General features: G+C 40.8%; 1 protein-coding gene across 1 annotated transcript; it reads right to left on the bottom strand.

Annotated features, from left to right (window-relative positions):
• Positions 1-993: 993 nt before the first annotated feature.
• LOC139458844 (serine/threonine-protein kinase RIO2-like) lies at positions 994-8947 on the bottom strand. The gene is made up of 10 exons (XM_071240275.1): positions 8833-8947; positions 8031-8175; positions 7120-7233; positions 6788-6842; positions 6283-6403; positions 5813-5901; positions 5348-5539; positions 4678-4770; positions 2944-3016; positions 994-2395 (listed from the first exon to the last, which is right to left on the bottom strand). The coding sequence occupies exons 1-10, from the start codon at positions 8896-8898 to the stop codon at positions 1733-1735; spliced, it is 1611 nt and encodes a 536-aa protein (XP_071096376.1). The 5' UTR covers positions 8899-8947; the 3' UTR covers positions 994-1732.
• Between the last annotated feature and the right edge of the window lie 7096 nt (positions 8948-16043).

Here is a 16043-nt window from a genome sequence, read left to right as displayed (position 1 = left end):
AGTTATTGATGTATCTTTTGCGTGTACTAGGCCCACTTGCACAAAGCAATCTTAGTGCTAAGACTGTTGTAAGTCCCATGCATTGGCACACTTACGATGATCATGCTGCAAAGTTAGCTTTGTGCAACCTGGGCCAAATCATGTGACCTTTTCCCCATTATGATGTAACACAATTCAAACATGCTATTCCTATCTCCTTTTGCCAAGGGTTACCATGGCAACTGTATTTTTTAATCATGATTATCCCAGTTGTAGGCATGAACCAGTTTATGTTATTATTGTCCATATCCAACCAATATTGCTGGGTTTTCTGAAGATTGTGTGCTCGATCCAGCGTCTCTTTTATCTTTTATTCCAAAGCCAGTGAAAGGTTCAAGCCTGGTCTCCATTATGTCCAGGATGGTGGCTGTGATACGGAATATTAACTAAATATTCATTATTCAGTTTTTGGTCTTGTTTTTATGATGTAAAATAAAATGAAAAATAAAATACTGGTGTTCGGTTGTTATGATGTCCAAAGCAAGCACTACACTGGGATGAAGTAAGTTCAGAAATGTTTTTGTGGACATGATATGAAGTCTGGCCCAGACAATCCAATGATTCATTATCTGAACAACAATCGACCACCATAGGGTGCTGGGGTCTATTCTCACCCGGAATCCCCACACAGTGAATGATAGACGTAATCTCAGGTCTTGACGAGGAATGGATATTAGTAGATAACAAGAAGAACAAAAATCATATACGTCTTTTTTCCCTTTTATTGAAGGTATATTTACATACATGATACAGAGAAAATAATAGGCCCTGTACCAAGTGTTGAAAGGTTTCTTCCAGTAATCGAAATTTCTTGTTTTCAATGTTTGGTCATCATTAATTCGGGCTCTGAGAAAAACCAAGTAGTTTTTACTTGTAAATATTTGTACAATATTAGACGTTTTTGGAGACCAGAAATTTTCTTGAAAAGAGCTGTAGACTTGTACCGGTATCTCCATGATGTCCACTTCTGCATGTTCTTTGCTTCATCTGGTGTTTCTCCAAAAGAGCCAGCATTAGTGTCCACATCCAGATATTCCCTGAGCAACCAGCCAATCAACAGGTGTGACTATTCTTCATATTGTGAAACGCCACATGCTGTAAGTATGGTTCCAGTGTTGACCATTGTCTCGTTGAGCTTTGGGCCTAATCTAAATCTTTAACTATATTCAACACATGATCTTTTGTTTGTTGTTTAACATTACCCTCGGCAACATTCCAGCTGTGATGGATGCCTGTAAGTAGCCAAGACAAACAAGTGGTTGATATTATGAGCAACATCCCACGCCATATGGGTACAATGACACAATCAACCAATGAGCCTGGCCATACATTCTATTTAGTTGTCTCGTACAAGCATATGGGGATCTGTTCTAACCTGGAGACCCAATGGGTTCAAAACATGAAATAAACAGGAACATGACATACTTTCAATAGCCATGGTTCCCCTGCTCTCGTAACCTAACAGCATCATCAACCATCTCTGGTCAACTGGACTACTGCACAGCTAGTGGAATGAAATTTCATCACAGTAACCATTACTACAGCCTTAACTTAACATAAGCAAACCTCATCCTGTCCATCACATCACATTCACAGGTACATCTCTGTCCGTCTCAGTACCACTCAGCTGATTAGCTCTGTTTGACATCATCCTGTCCATTAAATCACATTCACAGGTCCATCTCCGTCTGTCTCAGTACCACTCCGCTGATAAGCTCTGTTTGACATCATCCTGATTTTCCCGCCTAAGCTTGGTGATGATGGCCGACTCGCCACTCTTCCTGATCCTCCGGGCTTTATGTTTCATCTTTTCCCTCATTATCTGACCTTTCACTTTCCTCTTGATGAGGTCAGGATGTATTGTGGAACTAGCCACGCTGACATTATCTTGGTGTGGTTGGGTCAGGTGGAGGTTTGTGTGGGCCATGCTGTCTTCAGTCCTGAACGGCCGGTATGATCTGTTGGCCTCCCTCAAGTCCTCAACATCCTCCTCATCACATCCGCTGTCTGCACTATCTGGTTGACACAAGTCTACAGATGCTGCTGTCCTTGGTTCGTCTGCGCGTTCGGACTGGTTACAACTTAACTTAGTTCCAGACATACTGCTGACAATGTCGGCACATTCCTCTGGAACTGTCTGTTCAGAACTTGTATCATCGGCACCCAGCTCCTGGGAACACCCTGCCAGCCATGCTGAAACTCGGGGATTAGTTTCCATGGCAACAGCACCTTCTTTGACTGACTCGAGTGTTTCTACTTCTTCATCTACTTCCTCTTCTTCTCCGTTGTCATCTACGTCAATATCTCGAGCTCTCCCACACTCCGGTCCTCCGAGAATTCCCAAGTCATCTGCAGCCTACAACAGAAACAGCTCACTCAAACACCACACATAAACTGACTGTCAAAACAACACAGAAACACCACAGTTCAACTATTTGTCGTAACTAGAAACAACATGCTTGAGGTGCAGGATGTTACCAGTTCACTACAATATTGGTCCTGCACCATGTTTGTAGCATACTGGCATCTTATTTCTGTACATTGCATCCAATACTACCACTCCGTAGAACGTTTTCATCAGTTCCTATTCCAGAAAACTGCTTTCCAGGTTTTATTTGGACCTTATTCTTCCTGTCATCATCATCTCCCTGGCTTTTTCATCAGTTTCGTCAAATCAGTGGTTTTCGGACGTTATATGTTTAGAGCTGCCATGTTAATCGTGATTACTCGCGCTATAACTGGGGGTGAAGCATCACAGTCATTGTAAATGCTCAGCTGATGGCTTGTTTTTAAGAGAAAGTTGTCTTGTAAAGGTGAATGTGATGTGTTATAGTTGTTCAAGTAATTAGAGAGAAAACTATGAATGTTTCTTAAGTGTACGAAAACCCATAACATGAGAGATACCTCATCAAACGAAGCAGCCATCTCCTTCGTGAAGCCGCTAGCTGACACTTCCACATCCAAATTATCCTCTCGCCTGAAACAAATGATAGAATGTACTACAAAATTTATTTCACAAAACTTCAGAAACATACATGCTTTTCCCTCGGATGCTTCAGAACACTCCTGGTTGCCAGGCAACACCCCAAACAATCTTATTCTTGACTATGTTGACCTTCTGAGAGAGTTAGGGCCAATAAGCAATGCATAAGCCAAGTTTTGTTGAAAAATGTTGAAAGGTTTTCAAGTTATTGCCCGGAGGGAAACAAAACCTACCCTCGTCTGAGACTAAGCAGAAATTGTTTCCACGGAAACATAAGAAAATATAATTAGAAAAATTTCAAAATAACAAAAGGCACCAGTTACAAAGATGAGCAGTGCATAAAAATGAAAGTCCAACAACTGGTAGTCAAGATCACATACTTTGTGTACCCCTCTGACATTTGACCACTTTCTAAATGGCATTGTGTGTTCATAGCTTTCGGCCATGGGAGCCGTGCCAATTTACACTTGTCAGAGGGGTACACAAAGTATGTGATCTAGACTACCAGTTATCAGACTTTAATGTTTGTGGTGGCTGAGTGGGTTAGATCACTGACTTAGTGTGCTGGCGATTAGGTGCCTCACTCTGGCGGTGTGGGTTCGAATACCGGACAGGACTCAACCAAAAAATGTATGAGAATCTGTACTTTACCAAGAAAGTGTTATCCCAAATATAACATTTGCCAAGTTTTGTTGAAAAACATTGAATGTTTTTCAAGTTATAGCTCGGAATATTTTCCCTTATTTGGGGAGACATAACAAAGCTCACAATCAACAAGGTAGATGTCATGCTTCTTACCAAGTTCAGTGTCAAGAGTGGTCAGTAGGTTCACACAAGTCTTCATCAAGCTGTTATGACAGATAGCAACCATGTATGATGGTGTCTTTGTTCTTGGCAAACTTGTCAAATAATGTTATGATTACAAGAAAAATACTGCTCCCCAACATAGTGACCATGTCCAGTACAGTACCAGCAGTTGTGAATACTTAACACTGCTAGTGTATGTTCAAGGATTGTGTACATTCATGTGACAACACATGGAAGTTGTACAATCTTCCTCAGTGACCTGACCTATCTGATTTGGAATTCCTTGCTTTTGACTTAGATCACATGTCAAGCGAATAAAATTCAGCTGTTATCATTAGCATTAATTTCATGACACATTTTAGGTCAGGGACTGACACTCTCATTAATTTTGTGATGTATTGGTTTCATGATTTACTGTAAAGTTATTATTTTCAGATTCAAATTAACCTTTGGAGGATGTCTTCTGAATCCAAGTTTTGATAAGTTGAACACAGAAAAGATTTGATTCACCTTTTAAGTTTCCTTTAGAGTGCCTTTCAAAAGTCATGTTCCTGGTTACCTTGACAACTGATCAAGCATGTAAGGACCAAATTTTCAAACGTAAGTCTGAGATCCAGTATGTTTGAGTTAAGCTGGCACAAGGCAATGTCTTTACATCAACCCAAGTATTTCAAGTAGGGACACCTGCCCATGCTAACACATGCAGACAGAACGGTCACTGAGGCAGTCCCAAGGGAGGCAACTCTGCACAACATACTGTGGTTCCTCCGATGATTCAGTCATTCCTGCCCCAACAAGATTTAGACGTTACATGAGTAACTGTCAGTTTGTATAATGATGGTACTTACTGGACATCTTTGAATGTTGGGTAAAGTTCACTCTCGTAATCGAATCTTTTGACGAAGAAGTCTCGGATGCACTGAACATCACGATTAAAGTACCTGAGACAGGAACACAGACATGACATACAGCATGAAGACACATCCCCAGAAGCCAAGTTTACACTCAGCCTATGGCAACTGGTTTGATGTACTGTTATGAATGTCCTGGATCTTTGTTTGTTTGTTGTTTAATGCCGCACTAAGCAATATTCCAGCTATATGACGGTGGTCTGTAATTAATTGTGTCTGGACCAGACAATCCAGTGATTGACATTATGAGCATCGATCTATGCAATTGGGATACGATGACATGCATCAACCAAGACAGCGAGCGTGAACACCAGATCCTGTTAGTTGCCTTTTACGGCATGCATGGGTTACTGAAGACCTTTTCTCTACCCAGATCGTCATAGGTCTCCGGATGTTGGGAAAATAGACAAACAGGGTGCTTATTAAAGACATACATAACCATGATAACAAGTTAAATTTTTTCAGAGATCAATCGAAGGTCAACACACTTAGTTTAAACATTGAATAAACTAAAACATTTTTTATATTAAATAGATACAAGCAAATTATACAGCCATCCTCCGCTGCAGGTATCTGTGATGCTGAAGTATCAATAATCTGATCTCACCATTCAGCATTTGGGTGGTTTATGGATACCATCTGTGGGAAGTCGATCATAGTGACTCGGTCCTCGCCATCCACCATCAGGTTAAACTCATTGAAATCTCCATGTATGACGCCACAGTTGCCGAGCCTCACAATGAGTTCCATGCACTCGCTGTACACTGCGGAGGGGTCTTGGAGTTGGTGGACCTGGCACCTGAAGGACACACCAGAACCCAAATGTAGTGGAAGATTCTTTCTGATGAACTAACTGCATCTACAAGCTCCAGTTTGTGTTTTGGCATACTCTTTTGTAGATTTTAGTTTGAGAAAAGGAACTATAATAAGGTACATTGAATAGGCGAAGTTAACTCTTGACTTTCCTTATATTTTTCAATATACTTGAAATTTGCCTGAATTGATCAACAAGCAACATGATATTAAAACCTCCCAGGATCAGACAGAACTAGTTTTTCAGTAACAGTCTTACATGGGGTGAGCCGCCAACAGCTCCATCACAACTGCATGACGGTTAAAGTCCACAGGCTTCGGTACGGGAAATCCTCTCTCAAACAGAGCCTGTTGAACAGAAGAGTTGAGTGAATGGAGGTTCTACACCATTGTTGACAACAGCAGCCTTCTCTTCAAAGCCTGGATCTGTGGGCTGGGCATGTATAACACAGGCCACTCCTCAACCAGCACCGATACTTGTGTGTATTCACTATTATACGTTCCTCCACCAACCGTGAATATGTTGGGCTGATATGTGGTGTGGTGTGGCAGGTGTCTATTTTCTCAGAAATTTTTTAAATTAAAGACAAGTCCACATGATTATTGCAAACCTTATTTTACTAATCCTCAGAGTTTGAAGCCAGTCCTGCTTGAATGAGACACAATTGTGTACCATGTTTACATTTTCTGTCTGTTCTATACCAGTGAACTACTGAAGATGCTCCCTACCTTCATGTAGGCAAACTCCTTCATGGCTGCCAGTCTGGCCAGATACAACCAGGATGTGAACTTCCGATGTTTGTGATAGTCACGTTTATTTTTCAACTGGCGGAAAGATGTTCTTCCAAGTCTACAAGAAAGCAAGCGTTCTTAGATTGCAAATCATTATTGATAATAAAACTTAGTGGATTTTGTATATATAGATTAGCCCCCCCCAAATTGAATCCCTGCTCAGAGGATCTTAACAGCATGACCAAGGGATGAAATTCTGCACAGCAATGTACAACAGGCTAGAGAAATTAGATTACTATTTCACTGGCTTGTTTTGGCTCTGAAATTTAGCAAAAAAGTTCCTGGACAATAACGATACTCCAGTTGTAATTAACACAAGCAATTCCAGCTTCCGAAATCTGTTTTCCTACGATGTAAATGTGAGTTGTATTTCTTTAGCGCTGATTGATATGCTACATAGAAAGAATGCCTAACTGTAGCATGTGTAGCACTGAGCTCTCACCTGTGAAACTTCAATGCCATCTGTATGTTGTCTTCATTAGCCACAATGTACACATCTGACAACAAAACAATTTCATCTCAACATCTCCTGTAAGGCTCTTCAACTATTTCTTTAACAAAAATACTCCTCCAGCCCAAAAAAGATTCTGTATTAAAGTACTAATCATTAATTTACATCAAAAGTATTGAAAACAGTTAATGTTGTCAAAAAACTATTTTTGCTTAATATTCACGCTATCTGTAAATATGGTTGCTTGACTTAAATAATCAACACATTTTCATAGAGTAACTGATCAACAAAGCATAATTTGAGTTTCAAGAAACTGATGCTACCTGATTCTTTTCCAACACCAATTTGATTGCCGAGGGAGAACACCATGTCCCGACTGGCTAGAGCTTTGAGAGCTAAGTAGTCATAGCCGGAGTTGGTCAGCCTGTAGCCCTCAACTGTAATACAAGAACCTGGTTGACATCTTGAAATACCAGACGAATCTATGATCGGTTTGAGGAGCTGAGATTTAACAATTGTTGTTTGTTGACAGATTCGGTGGAGATTCCATTTCTATGGCAGAATGTTCCCAGGACCCCATGCTTGTCTTAGGAACTGAACTCATTGAGGACTGGGTGGCTGCCATATGTAAGTTAGAGCTTTCTATCGCCTGGTATCTTGTGATACGATTCGTATTACGATACGGACCGAGGATACTACTGGTATCACGATACACGTCAAATAGTAAGAAATGATGAAATCACTGAAATACAGCCCTAAAACCTCTTTCTTCATACATTTATTTACTGTCATCTGAAAAACGTTTACAAAGAAAACCACAAGATCAAAACAGTTTTAAATGAAGGGATGGTTATTAAATGTAACAGTCAAAGCATGCACAGGTACCACATCTTTGTGTTCTGCCATGCTTACAGGTGGCGCTATGCTACTTCTGCCATTACGGGAAGTAATTCTATTAGCTCCTGTTCTATTTATAGCACATCACAATCTCACAAACTGACGTGTGTACCTAAGTATCAATAATATCGTATATATCAGTAAATCGTTACAGCCCTAGTGCATGTTCTAAATTACCACCTGGATGTTTGCTTTGTCCAGACTATTATTTACAGGATGTCACAATATATAAGAAAACGTACAACTTTATGGATAACAACTATACATGGTCACAATATAGTTTGACCATTCGCAAGTTATTCTTCACATATCATCTCATTGCCATTAACAAACTTACACCGCTTGCCTCCCCTCTCATATGCAACCAGCTTGTGCTTGGAGAGTTCCCGCAGGACTTTGTGACATCCTCCCCCGTGGAGATGAGCGATGGATGCGATGAGGGGGGACGGTACCATCTCATGATTCTTCATCCCCATCTCAACCTGTGGTAAACAACATCATAAGTGGACTTCTGGAACTCTGCTTGAGTTTTATTTACCTGCTTTCCAGGGTGCCGTTGTACAAAGGGATCTTAGCGCTAAGGTGATCATAACTCCCATACCTTAACAAAGACTTACGACTGTTGTTGGCTAAGGTTGTTTTGTACAACGGCACCAAGGTCGATAAATTGTATCAATCATACTTTGGGCCATGAATGATATATGATTCATCATAAGCATGCTTACAGGCAGCATAACTCACACCTTAACAAAATTAATGATGTAAATTAAATAACTAAAATGGCAAGTTTTTGTAACAGGGTTTCACACATCTAAAGTTATTCAACTGACTGAATTGGGCACTAGGCTCGGGCAAGTGACAGCCCTAGCAGTTGCAAGTCTTTAGGCACCACTTTGTATGTTCAACTCTTGCGTATGTCATTTATAAGGTAAGCAAACGAATGATTGCCGCAATAACACATATACAATGTCTCAGTTTCACGCAAGTACTGATTACAACGTCTACGTTGAAGACAGACAAGGCTCAGAGGCAGACATTGATGATTACACCACAATCATGTCGTGGACATCACATGTTCTCGACAAACAAACCGTATTTTAAGTTCTATCGGCTGATCATTAGATACAAAACACACTTACTGCTGTAAGTACTCTGAAGTCCTCTTTAGCCAAATATCGGAGAAGCGCAACGTTGAGTTTTCCCATGTTTTGGTTGTGAAATATGTCATACCATCCACACGTGTTATTGCCGGAAGTGATTGTCCCAACTGGTAAAGCTAAACGACATTGTTAATCTACTGTTTCGTACAGACATTTATTACAAACGACAGTGTTACGAGCATTTTAAACACATATGGCAATCATGTTTTCCACTTTTTGTGATATATTTCAACACAATACTTAGAGTGATGTTCAACACAAGGAAACACTACTCGATAAACCTTTCCTGAAGTTTAATATTTGAAGCGTCAGTAAAATCCCCCCTTTTGAGAACCAAATGTAGTATGTTGAAGGTAAAATCAGTAAAATTGACAGAGAGAAGATTCTGATATTTTGGACCCCTCCGTATAAAAAAAAGTGCTGGATCCACCCCTGGAAGATGTTACAATGAAAGTCTAATTCTTATTAATATAAACACATCTGATAACTTTCGTTATGATTTCATGTGATGTTATACCTATATCGATGATATGAGTAACACCTCATGCGGAGCCGACGGATAGCATTCCTACCCTACCCTACAGTCAAAATAACCAGATGTGGAACAATGCTACGTGACCAATGAAACAGAATATGTTTCCATCTGCAAGTCTAAAGGCATTTATTCCGCATTGCCATCTCTCAGGGATAAATTTTATGATATGAATATTTAAATGCATTTTTGACATAAAAATTTCGTTGTCTATAGATTGTACACAATTATGGACACTATAATATATTTATTGAAATAACAAATCTGATGTTATAAATTATCTAAAATGAAGTTATGACATCAAAAATAATAACTACACCGCATGTGTTAACTAGTATTTAAAAATCACAACTATTTCTTGAAATCGAAAAGGTGTTATCAATGACCTTAAATGTATCATACACTCTAATCCATGAATCGAATCGATTTTAAAGGTTAAAAAGGAATTGTGGATTGTCTGATATCGATAAATTTGTTTTCTCATATCACGAATTCCACATTCTATAATAAATGCTCCCTTTGAATGCCGTGTCCATTACTGACACGTTTCAAAAACATTTGATACATACATATGATGATATATTTTGCTGTAGTTAAACTATTTTCCAAAACACTGTCCAACGAAGCAGCCCTTGCCTTTGTGTGACACGAAGTGAATGAAGTGATATCACACACAGAAATGTAAGATACCTAATGTTCAAATAAGTGTTTTCAATACAGAACTCAGTTTTAAGATATCTGTAATTCGTAATGTTTACATCAATGCACCGCTAATATAATAAAGCACGGACTACAAAGTAAAGAGGCGCCTCCCACAAGTCTTCCACGACTACGTAACGAACCCCCGGGAATAAACGAGGGACGAATGTTGGGGATCGGTAGCTGCTACTACAAGCCACACTGATCACAGAATTCCGAAACAACCTTTAACCCGAATGTCCGTGACCCATTCAATCTGTCAGGTATTCACCCCTGTATAAGAAGCTGTGTGTAGCAGGTTCGATACTTGTGATGCGTCCTCTGCCAGCGGGGGCACGGGTGGCACATCTGAGGCAACGTATTCCACTGTGCAGAGTTGTGTCCCTTGGCACGCCAGAAACCTATGATCGTGGGATCGACTCCCCGTTCACCCCGATTATATTTCTAGGTTTGTCAGCACCATACCTTTGCTCGTGAGTTTCACCAAAGTGGTAAACTTCTAAGACCTGCGTCCCTTCAGGCTTTCCTCCCACACTAAGCTGACACGCCGTTATATAACTGGAATAGTGTAGACTGGCATTTAGTCCCAGAAATAAAGTTATCTTATTTAAAAATATATATCTACAAAATAAAAAGAATAAAATCCAAATGGAGCCCAGAACAATTCTTAACTCCTGGAGCTGAGGCAATCTAGACTTGCCAAATGAAGTGGACTCCTTTTTAAATTTGTTTCTCTAGGGTCTGGGATACCTAGGAGCCTATAGGAATACTGTTCAATGCGGCGTTAATCCAACTCACTCACTCCTCTTGTCCGATGTCAATGGGGACACCTGCGACCTGTGCCACATGTAATATGGCCATTCCTCCCAGCACTGGAATATTGTCTAAAGCTGTCTTGAATCCTTACTCACTCATAAGGATTATAAAAAAAAATCGTGTATCAAAAATTGCATTACAAGTATACTGCTGTGCATTTATAAATAGCTGAAAAATATAAACTAGCTAAAAACAAAATGAGATGAATTTAGTCGATCGCACACAATATATTAATTATAACTATTTTTCGTAGTCCAAGATGAGCCTAACATGCCCCCCCCCCCCCCCTCGATATTTATTCAGTATGTCAACTGAAATAAACACCTACGTGTTCATAAACATTAACAACTTCTCATTTTTTTGAAAACCCATGGCAAAGCGTTTCACCGGCGATATCGATCTGAAACTTTCTCGGAGTCGAGTCCCACGGGTAAAGGTAATTTCCTTGTCTCGGACAAACACAGTCCCCATCATCTAAACGCGTGTTGGGATTATTTTACAACTGAAACAGCTAACTGTCTCCGCTGGCTGCTGCCGCTGTGCTAGTTTGTCCGTTAACGATGTAAATCACGCTCCGTCGTACAAGAACGGCCCGGGATGGACTGTAATCTGCTCGTGTCTGCAAATGGCGCCCGAGTGATGACAGCTACTCGGTTGTGTTCATCGCCGGCTCTTTACTGTGTAACTAGAGACGCTTCTCTACGCGCTGCCTCTTTGATGATGCGATTGTTTACAACAACTTTTTCCTTTTCAGAAACTCGTTGCCTTGATTTAAGAATATGAATATTAATATATTTCTATTAAGTCAAAGCACTTCTTGTTTTCTGCTCACTGTTAGCAGTTTTCTTTTTTTATGAACGTTTTGGAGTTTTGATGGATAGAGCTGCTGCTGAAATTGAAACTAAAACCTTGTAACGCATAGGTTGTCTCCCTTTGACCAGGTTCTATGTACTTGAACCTGAGCGTGAACTCGAGAAATGCTGACCAGAACCACGGATCTATAGAACGGTTATATAGGTCCGTGGTAGAACACAATAAAGTCACTTATTTTGTCAAGTGTGTGTGTGTGTGTGTGTGTGTGTGTGTCCACGCAATTGGGACACGATGGCATGCATCAATCAAGTCAGCGAGCCTGACCACCCGATCCCGTTAGTCGCCCCTTACGACAAGCATAGTCGCCTTTTACGGCAAGAACGGGTACCCGAACACCTATTCCACCCCGGATCTTCACGGGTCTTCACCAAAGTGGTAAACGTGGAGGACGTACATCGCTTCGGGCTTTCCTCCCACATCAAGCTGACATACTATAATATAACTGGATACTGTTCAAAGCGGCGTTAAACCAACTCACTCACAACGACACTGCTCCAACCCGAACCGACGCAACACCATTAGAACTGCCTACACCGTCTACTCTACAAATACTGGTCGAGTCTCACAAACTTCTATCGTTCAAGTAAAGTATACAACTACCAATAGATTGATGCATGTTCTGACCTTATAATGTAAATTTTTATTCATGTTTTTCCTGTTCGACTAAATTTTAACAAAAACTCTACATAAAACAAAGACTCACGCGAAATATTTCAACATCAACCATAAACCTAGCTGAAAAAACAGATCATGAAAAAAGCGTTTAGCAATGCCGAGTTACAGTGTTCAAGCACAGAGGCACCGCCGTAGTCAGTACTAGTCGATCAAAAGTTGCGACTTTTACAGCGCTGGATTCAAGCGGAATGGCCAAGCATAGGCAAACACGCACATGGTGAAAAAAACTCGCAACGATTGATTGATGTCCCAGGGAGCGTTAATTTGGCATTAAATAAATTTTATTTGGTTTTGTAAAGATTTGAACTACATTGGATCACATTTGAATACCATAAGAAAGCGTATTTATGTTTAGACTCGAGTTTTGCAATGGCCCATGATCAATGCAAGGCCGCGAGGGAGCGATTGTCCCCATTTAGAAGTAAAATGTGCTTTATTGCATTGTGTGAGGCCTGTTCCTATCCAAATTCACACCATAGAAAAATATTCTATCGTCTTTTAAGGGGAATTAGTTTTGCATAATGGGTATCGCGTTGGCGCTTAGCTGTCACGACATCAGTCGGGATTTTTTAATCTGGAATTCGATGAGTTGTGAGATCACATTTGACAATGTACATCAGATTATTTGATAAAAAGACTACACTTTGTCAAACTAACATAGGAGTCTCAAAGCTCCGAGATTCGTTTGAGTGTTTTTTCCCAACTTTTGATTAATACTTTTGTACTCTCAGATAGCGGCCGACTGTTTGAAGTGTGTTCTGTGGTAACAAAAACTTACATTTGGCGTGGCATCGTTACAAACTAGTCTATTAACAGTATTTTAAAGCAACTTTGGAACTGTTCGCGCCCTCAACATTTCATAGAGTGTTTATACACCCATAACCTATACAAACATAGGTCATCTTGACGTCGTCCCGCTGTTGTATTTATTTGTTTGTTGTTTAACGCCACACTCAGCAATATTCCAGCTATATGACGGCGGTCTGTAACGGACCAGACAATGCAGTGATTAACACCATGAGCATCAATCAACGCAATTAGGATACGATGACATGCATCAACCAAATCAGCGAGCCTGATCACCGGCAAGCATAAGTAACCTTTTACGGCAAGCATGGGTTGCTGAAGTCCTAGTCTACTCCGGATCTTCACGGGTGGCAGTTGTATGTGGTGTGGTTACACATGTAGGGGTTCGTGCAGTATTGACCCGTGGATTGTCCCTTGAACTGTCGCGAAGGAAAGACCTGTAGGTATTTTATTAAATTCTTTGCTTATAGCACTGTTGTGTGGCAGTATATATTTAACTTTATTTCTGAAGACTGTAAGTGGCAGTAGGTCGACTGAAGCCCCCGTACAATATCGAGCTTTGGTCGTGACCTTGACAGCTGATATTTTGGAGTTACCTCCCTTAATTGTGGTTGTTATTAGTCTAAACTCTGTCACAGCGCTTGACACCTTCGTTACCATCCCGGTAAACAGAGCTCCGCTGTGAGGAGCTTGTTTACAGTTGTCGATTCACAACATGATTCGAGAGGTTCGATGTAGCAGATTCTAGATGGTACGCTGTACATGGATAAAGGCGATTCGAGACCTCCTTCTATGACCTGACTTACAACCTGTCGGAAAACACCGATTTTTCTGTCTGCTTACAAAACTGTTTCCTGGATCCAAGACCGCCTCCGTGGTCTAGTGGTAGAGCTTTCGCCCGGAGAACGGAAGGTCGGGGGTTCGATACCCGGTCGCATCACACCAAAAGACGTTAAAAGATGGTACTTGTTGTTACCCTGTCTGGCGCTCGGCATTAAGGGGCTAAAACATGGACTAGTCGGCTCGGAGTCAGTATACTGTGTCTGAGTGGGGTATTTATGCGGCATGGTATCTCAGTGTGCTAGCACTATAAATCGGCATCAGTCCGGACTAGTACAAGCAGCCACACACACACGTGCATGCACGTCGCTATATAAGTGAAATAATCTTGGACGCGACGTTAAACCACATTTCACCTCACCTGGATTCAAAAACGGAGCACGTGTCTCATTCAAAACACTCGTGAGTGACTTGAGTAACAGAACCTATTATATCTTTTGCTTCTGCCACATATTTGACTAACACTATCACCTTCTATGATTATAAACCTAATCCTGTGCGTTTGAATATAATTTGTTTATTGATCTTGTGTGGTTATTTACTAATTTCAAAATTTTGTTCTCTTGGTGCTGAGTTCTGGGTTAACCTTCGCGTTTCAACATGGGAATCAACTGACAACAGCATTCTCCCTGTGCTGACACAGCGAAACTTGTGCGAAACAGGATGACGTGCCCTTAGCTGCTTAAACGTGAAAGATTTGTAGATGCCTGTCCCCGAATATAACACTGGATGGAATAGATGACGGAAGTTTGTAGTGTCCAGATCAAGGGGAAATATCAACATGACCAAGATTCACCCTCACTGAATTCGATGATACAAAAAATACAACAGCAACAGCAAAACGTTCGATACCAAAGATCGCAACAGGAACATAGGCCCAGAAGAGCTGTTTACGTGGCAAGGTCATTGTCAGGTTATTACCACCCAAGAAAGTACTGTCTTTAACTTTAACACACACACACACACACGCACGCACGCACGCACACACACGCACACACAGACACGCACGCACACACACGCACACACAGACACGCACACACACAGACACGCATACACACAGACACGCATACGCACACACACACACGCACACTCACACACACGCGGGCCCGAATACCATTATCTGTATGCAATGTGCACGTATCATAACTTTAACTTTAACACACACACACACACACACACACACACACACACACACACACACACACACACACACACACACACACACACACACACACACACACACACACACACATAAAACACACACACAGACATACACACAGACACGCACGCGCACACATACACAGACTGTAATACTTGAATGCTGATCTGTCAAAGCTTTTGAGATATAAAAAAAACTACACATGAACGTAGACATAGTTGTACTTTGTAAGTATGGACCAATGTATCTTTTATAGCTAAAAAACACTATATGTTTTGATCAGCAAACAAGGACAAACTTGGAGCAACTATACCCTGGAAATAACTTGATCAATTAAACTTAACGCATGCGAACTGTTCCAAAATATAACTTACTACGAACAAGGACAGTTCTAAGAAACAAGGTAAAGCACCCCGTCTTACTGTAAAGGGCTGTCTGCGAAACAGGTTCAAAGGAATGTCGCAAGTGAGAGGTCGTGAATTTGACACCCTCCCGAGAAGAGACCAGATGACTTCGGTCATCTTATTTGTATGATATTCATTACAAACACAGTCATCTCCTAATATAAGCTCTTGTGGCACAGATGCGGTAGGTCAACACAACATCAAAGGAGCCGTTGATTGTGAGATATGGGGAGCGTATCAACATCTCCCAGATAAATATTGAGAATATCGAAATGATCATAAGGTCCTGTTTAATATGGGGAGCGTATACACATCTCCATGTGATGTCCTGTTAAGCATGTTTGACCACTTCGATATTAAAGTTTGCTATAACCGTATAGATCCA

Source organism: Haliotis cracherodii, unplaced genomic scaffold (assembly GCF_022045235.1).
Source record: "Haliotis cracherodii isolate W230 unplaced genomic scaffold, xgHalCrac1.p SCAF_1, whole genome shotgun sequence".
NCBI classification, from domain to species: Eukaryota; Metazoa; Mollusca; class Gastropoda; order Lepetellida; family Haliotidae; genus Haliotis; species Haliotis cracherodii.
Note: the sequence above shows the minus strand (reverse complement) of the source record. Positions and strands in the feature narration are given on the sequence as shown.

Excerpts from the sequence above, each read along its gene's own strand:
- LOC139458844 (XM_071240275.1), bottom strand. The coding sequence starts at position 8,898 with ATGGGAAAACTCAACGTTGCGCTTCTCCGATATTTGGCTAAAGAGGAC. Across the intron at positions 5,902-6,282 it reads AGGAGTTTGCCTACATGAAG|GCTCTGTTTGAGAGAGGATT; the intron begins GTAGGGAGCATC and ends TCTGTTCAACAG. Across the intron at positions 2,396-2,943 it reads TGGCTGCTTCGTTTGATGAG|GCTGCAGATGACTTGGGAAT; the intron begins GTATCTCTCATG and ends TTTCTGTTGTAG.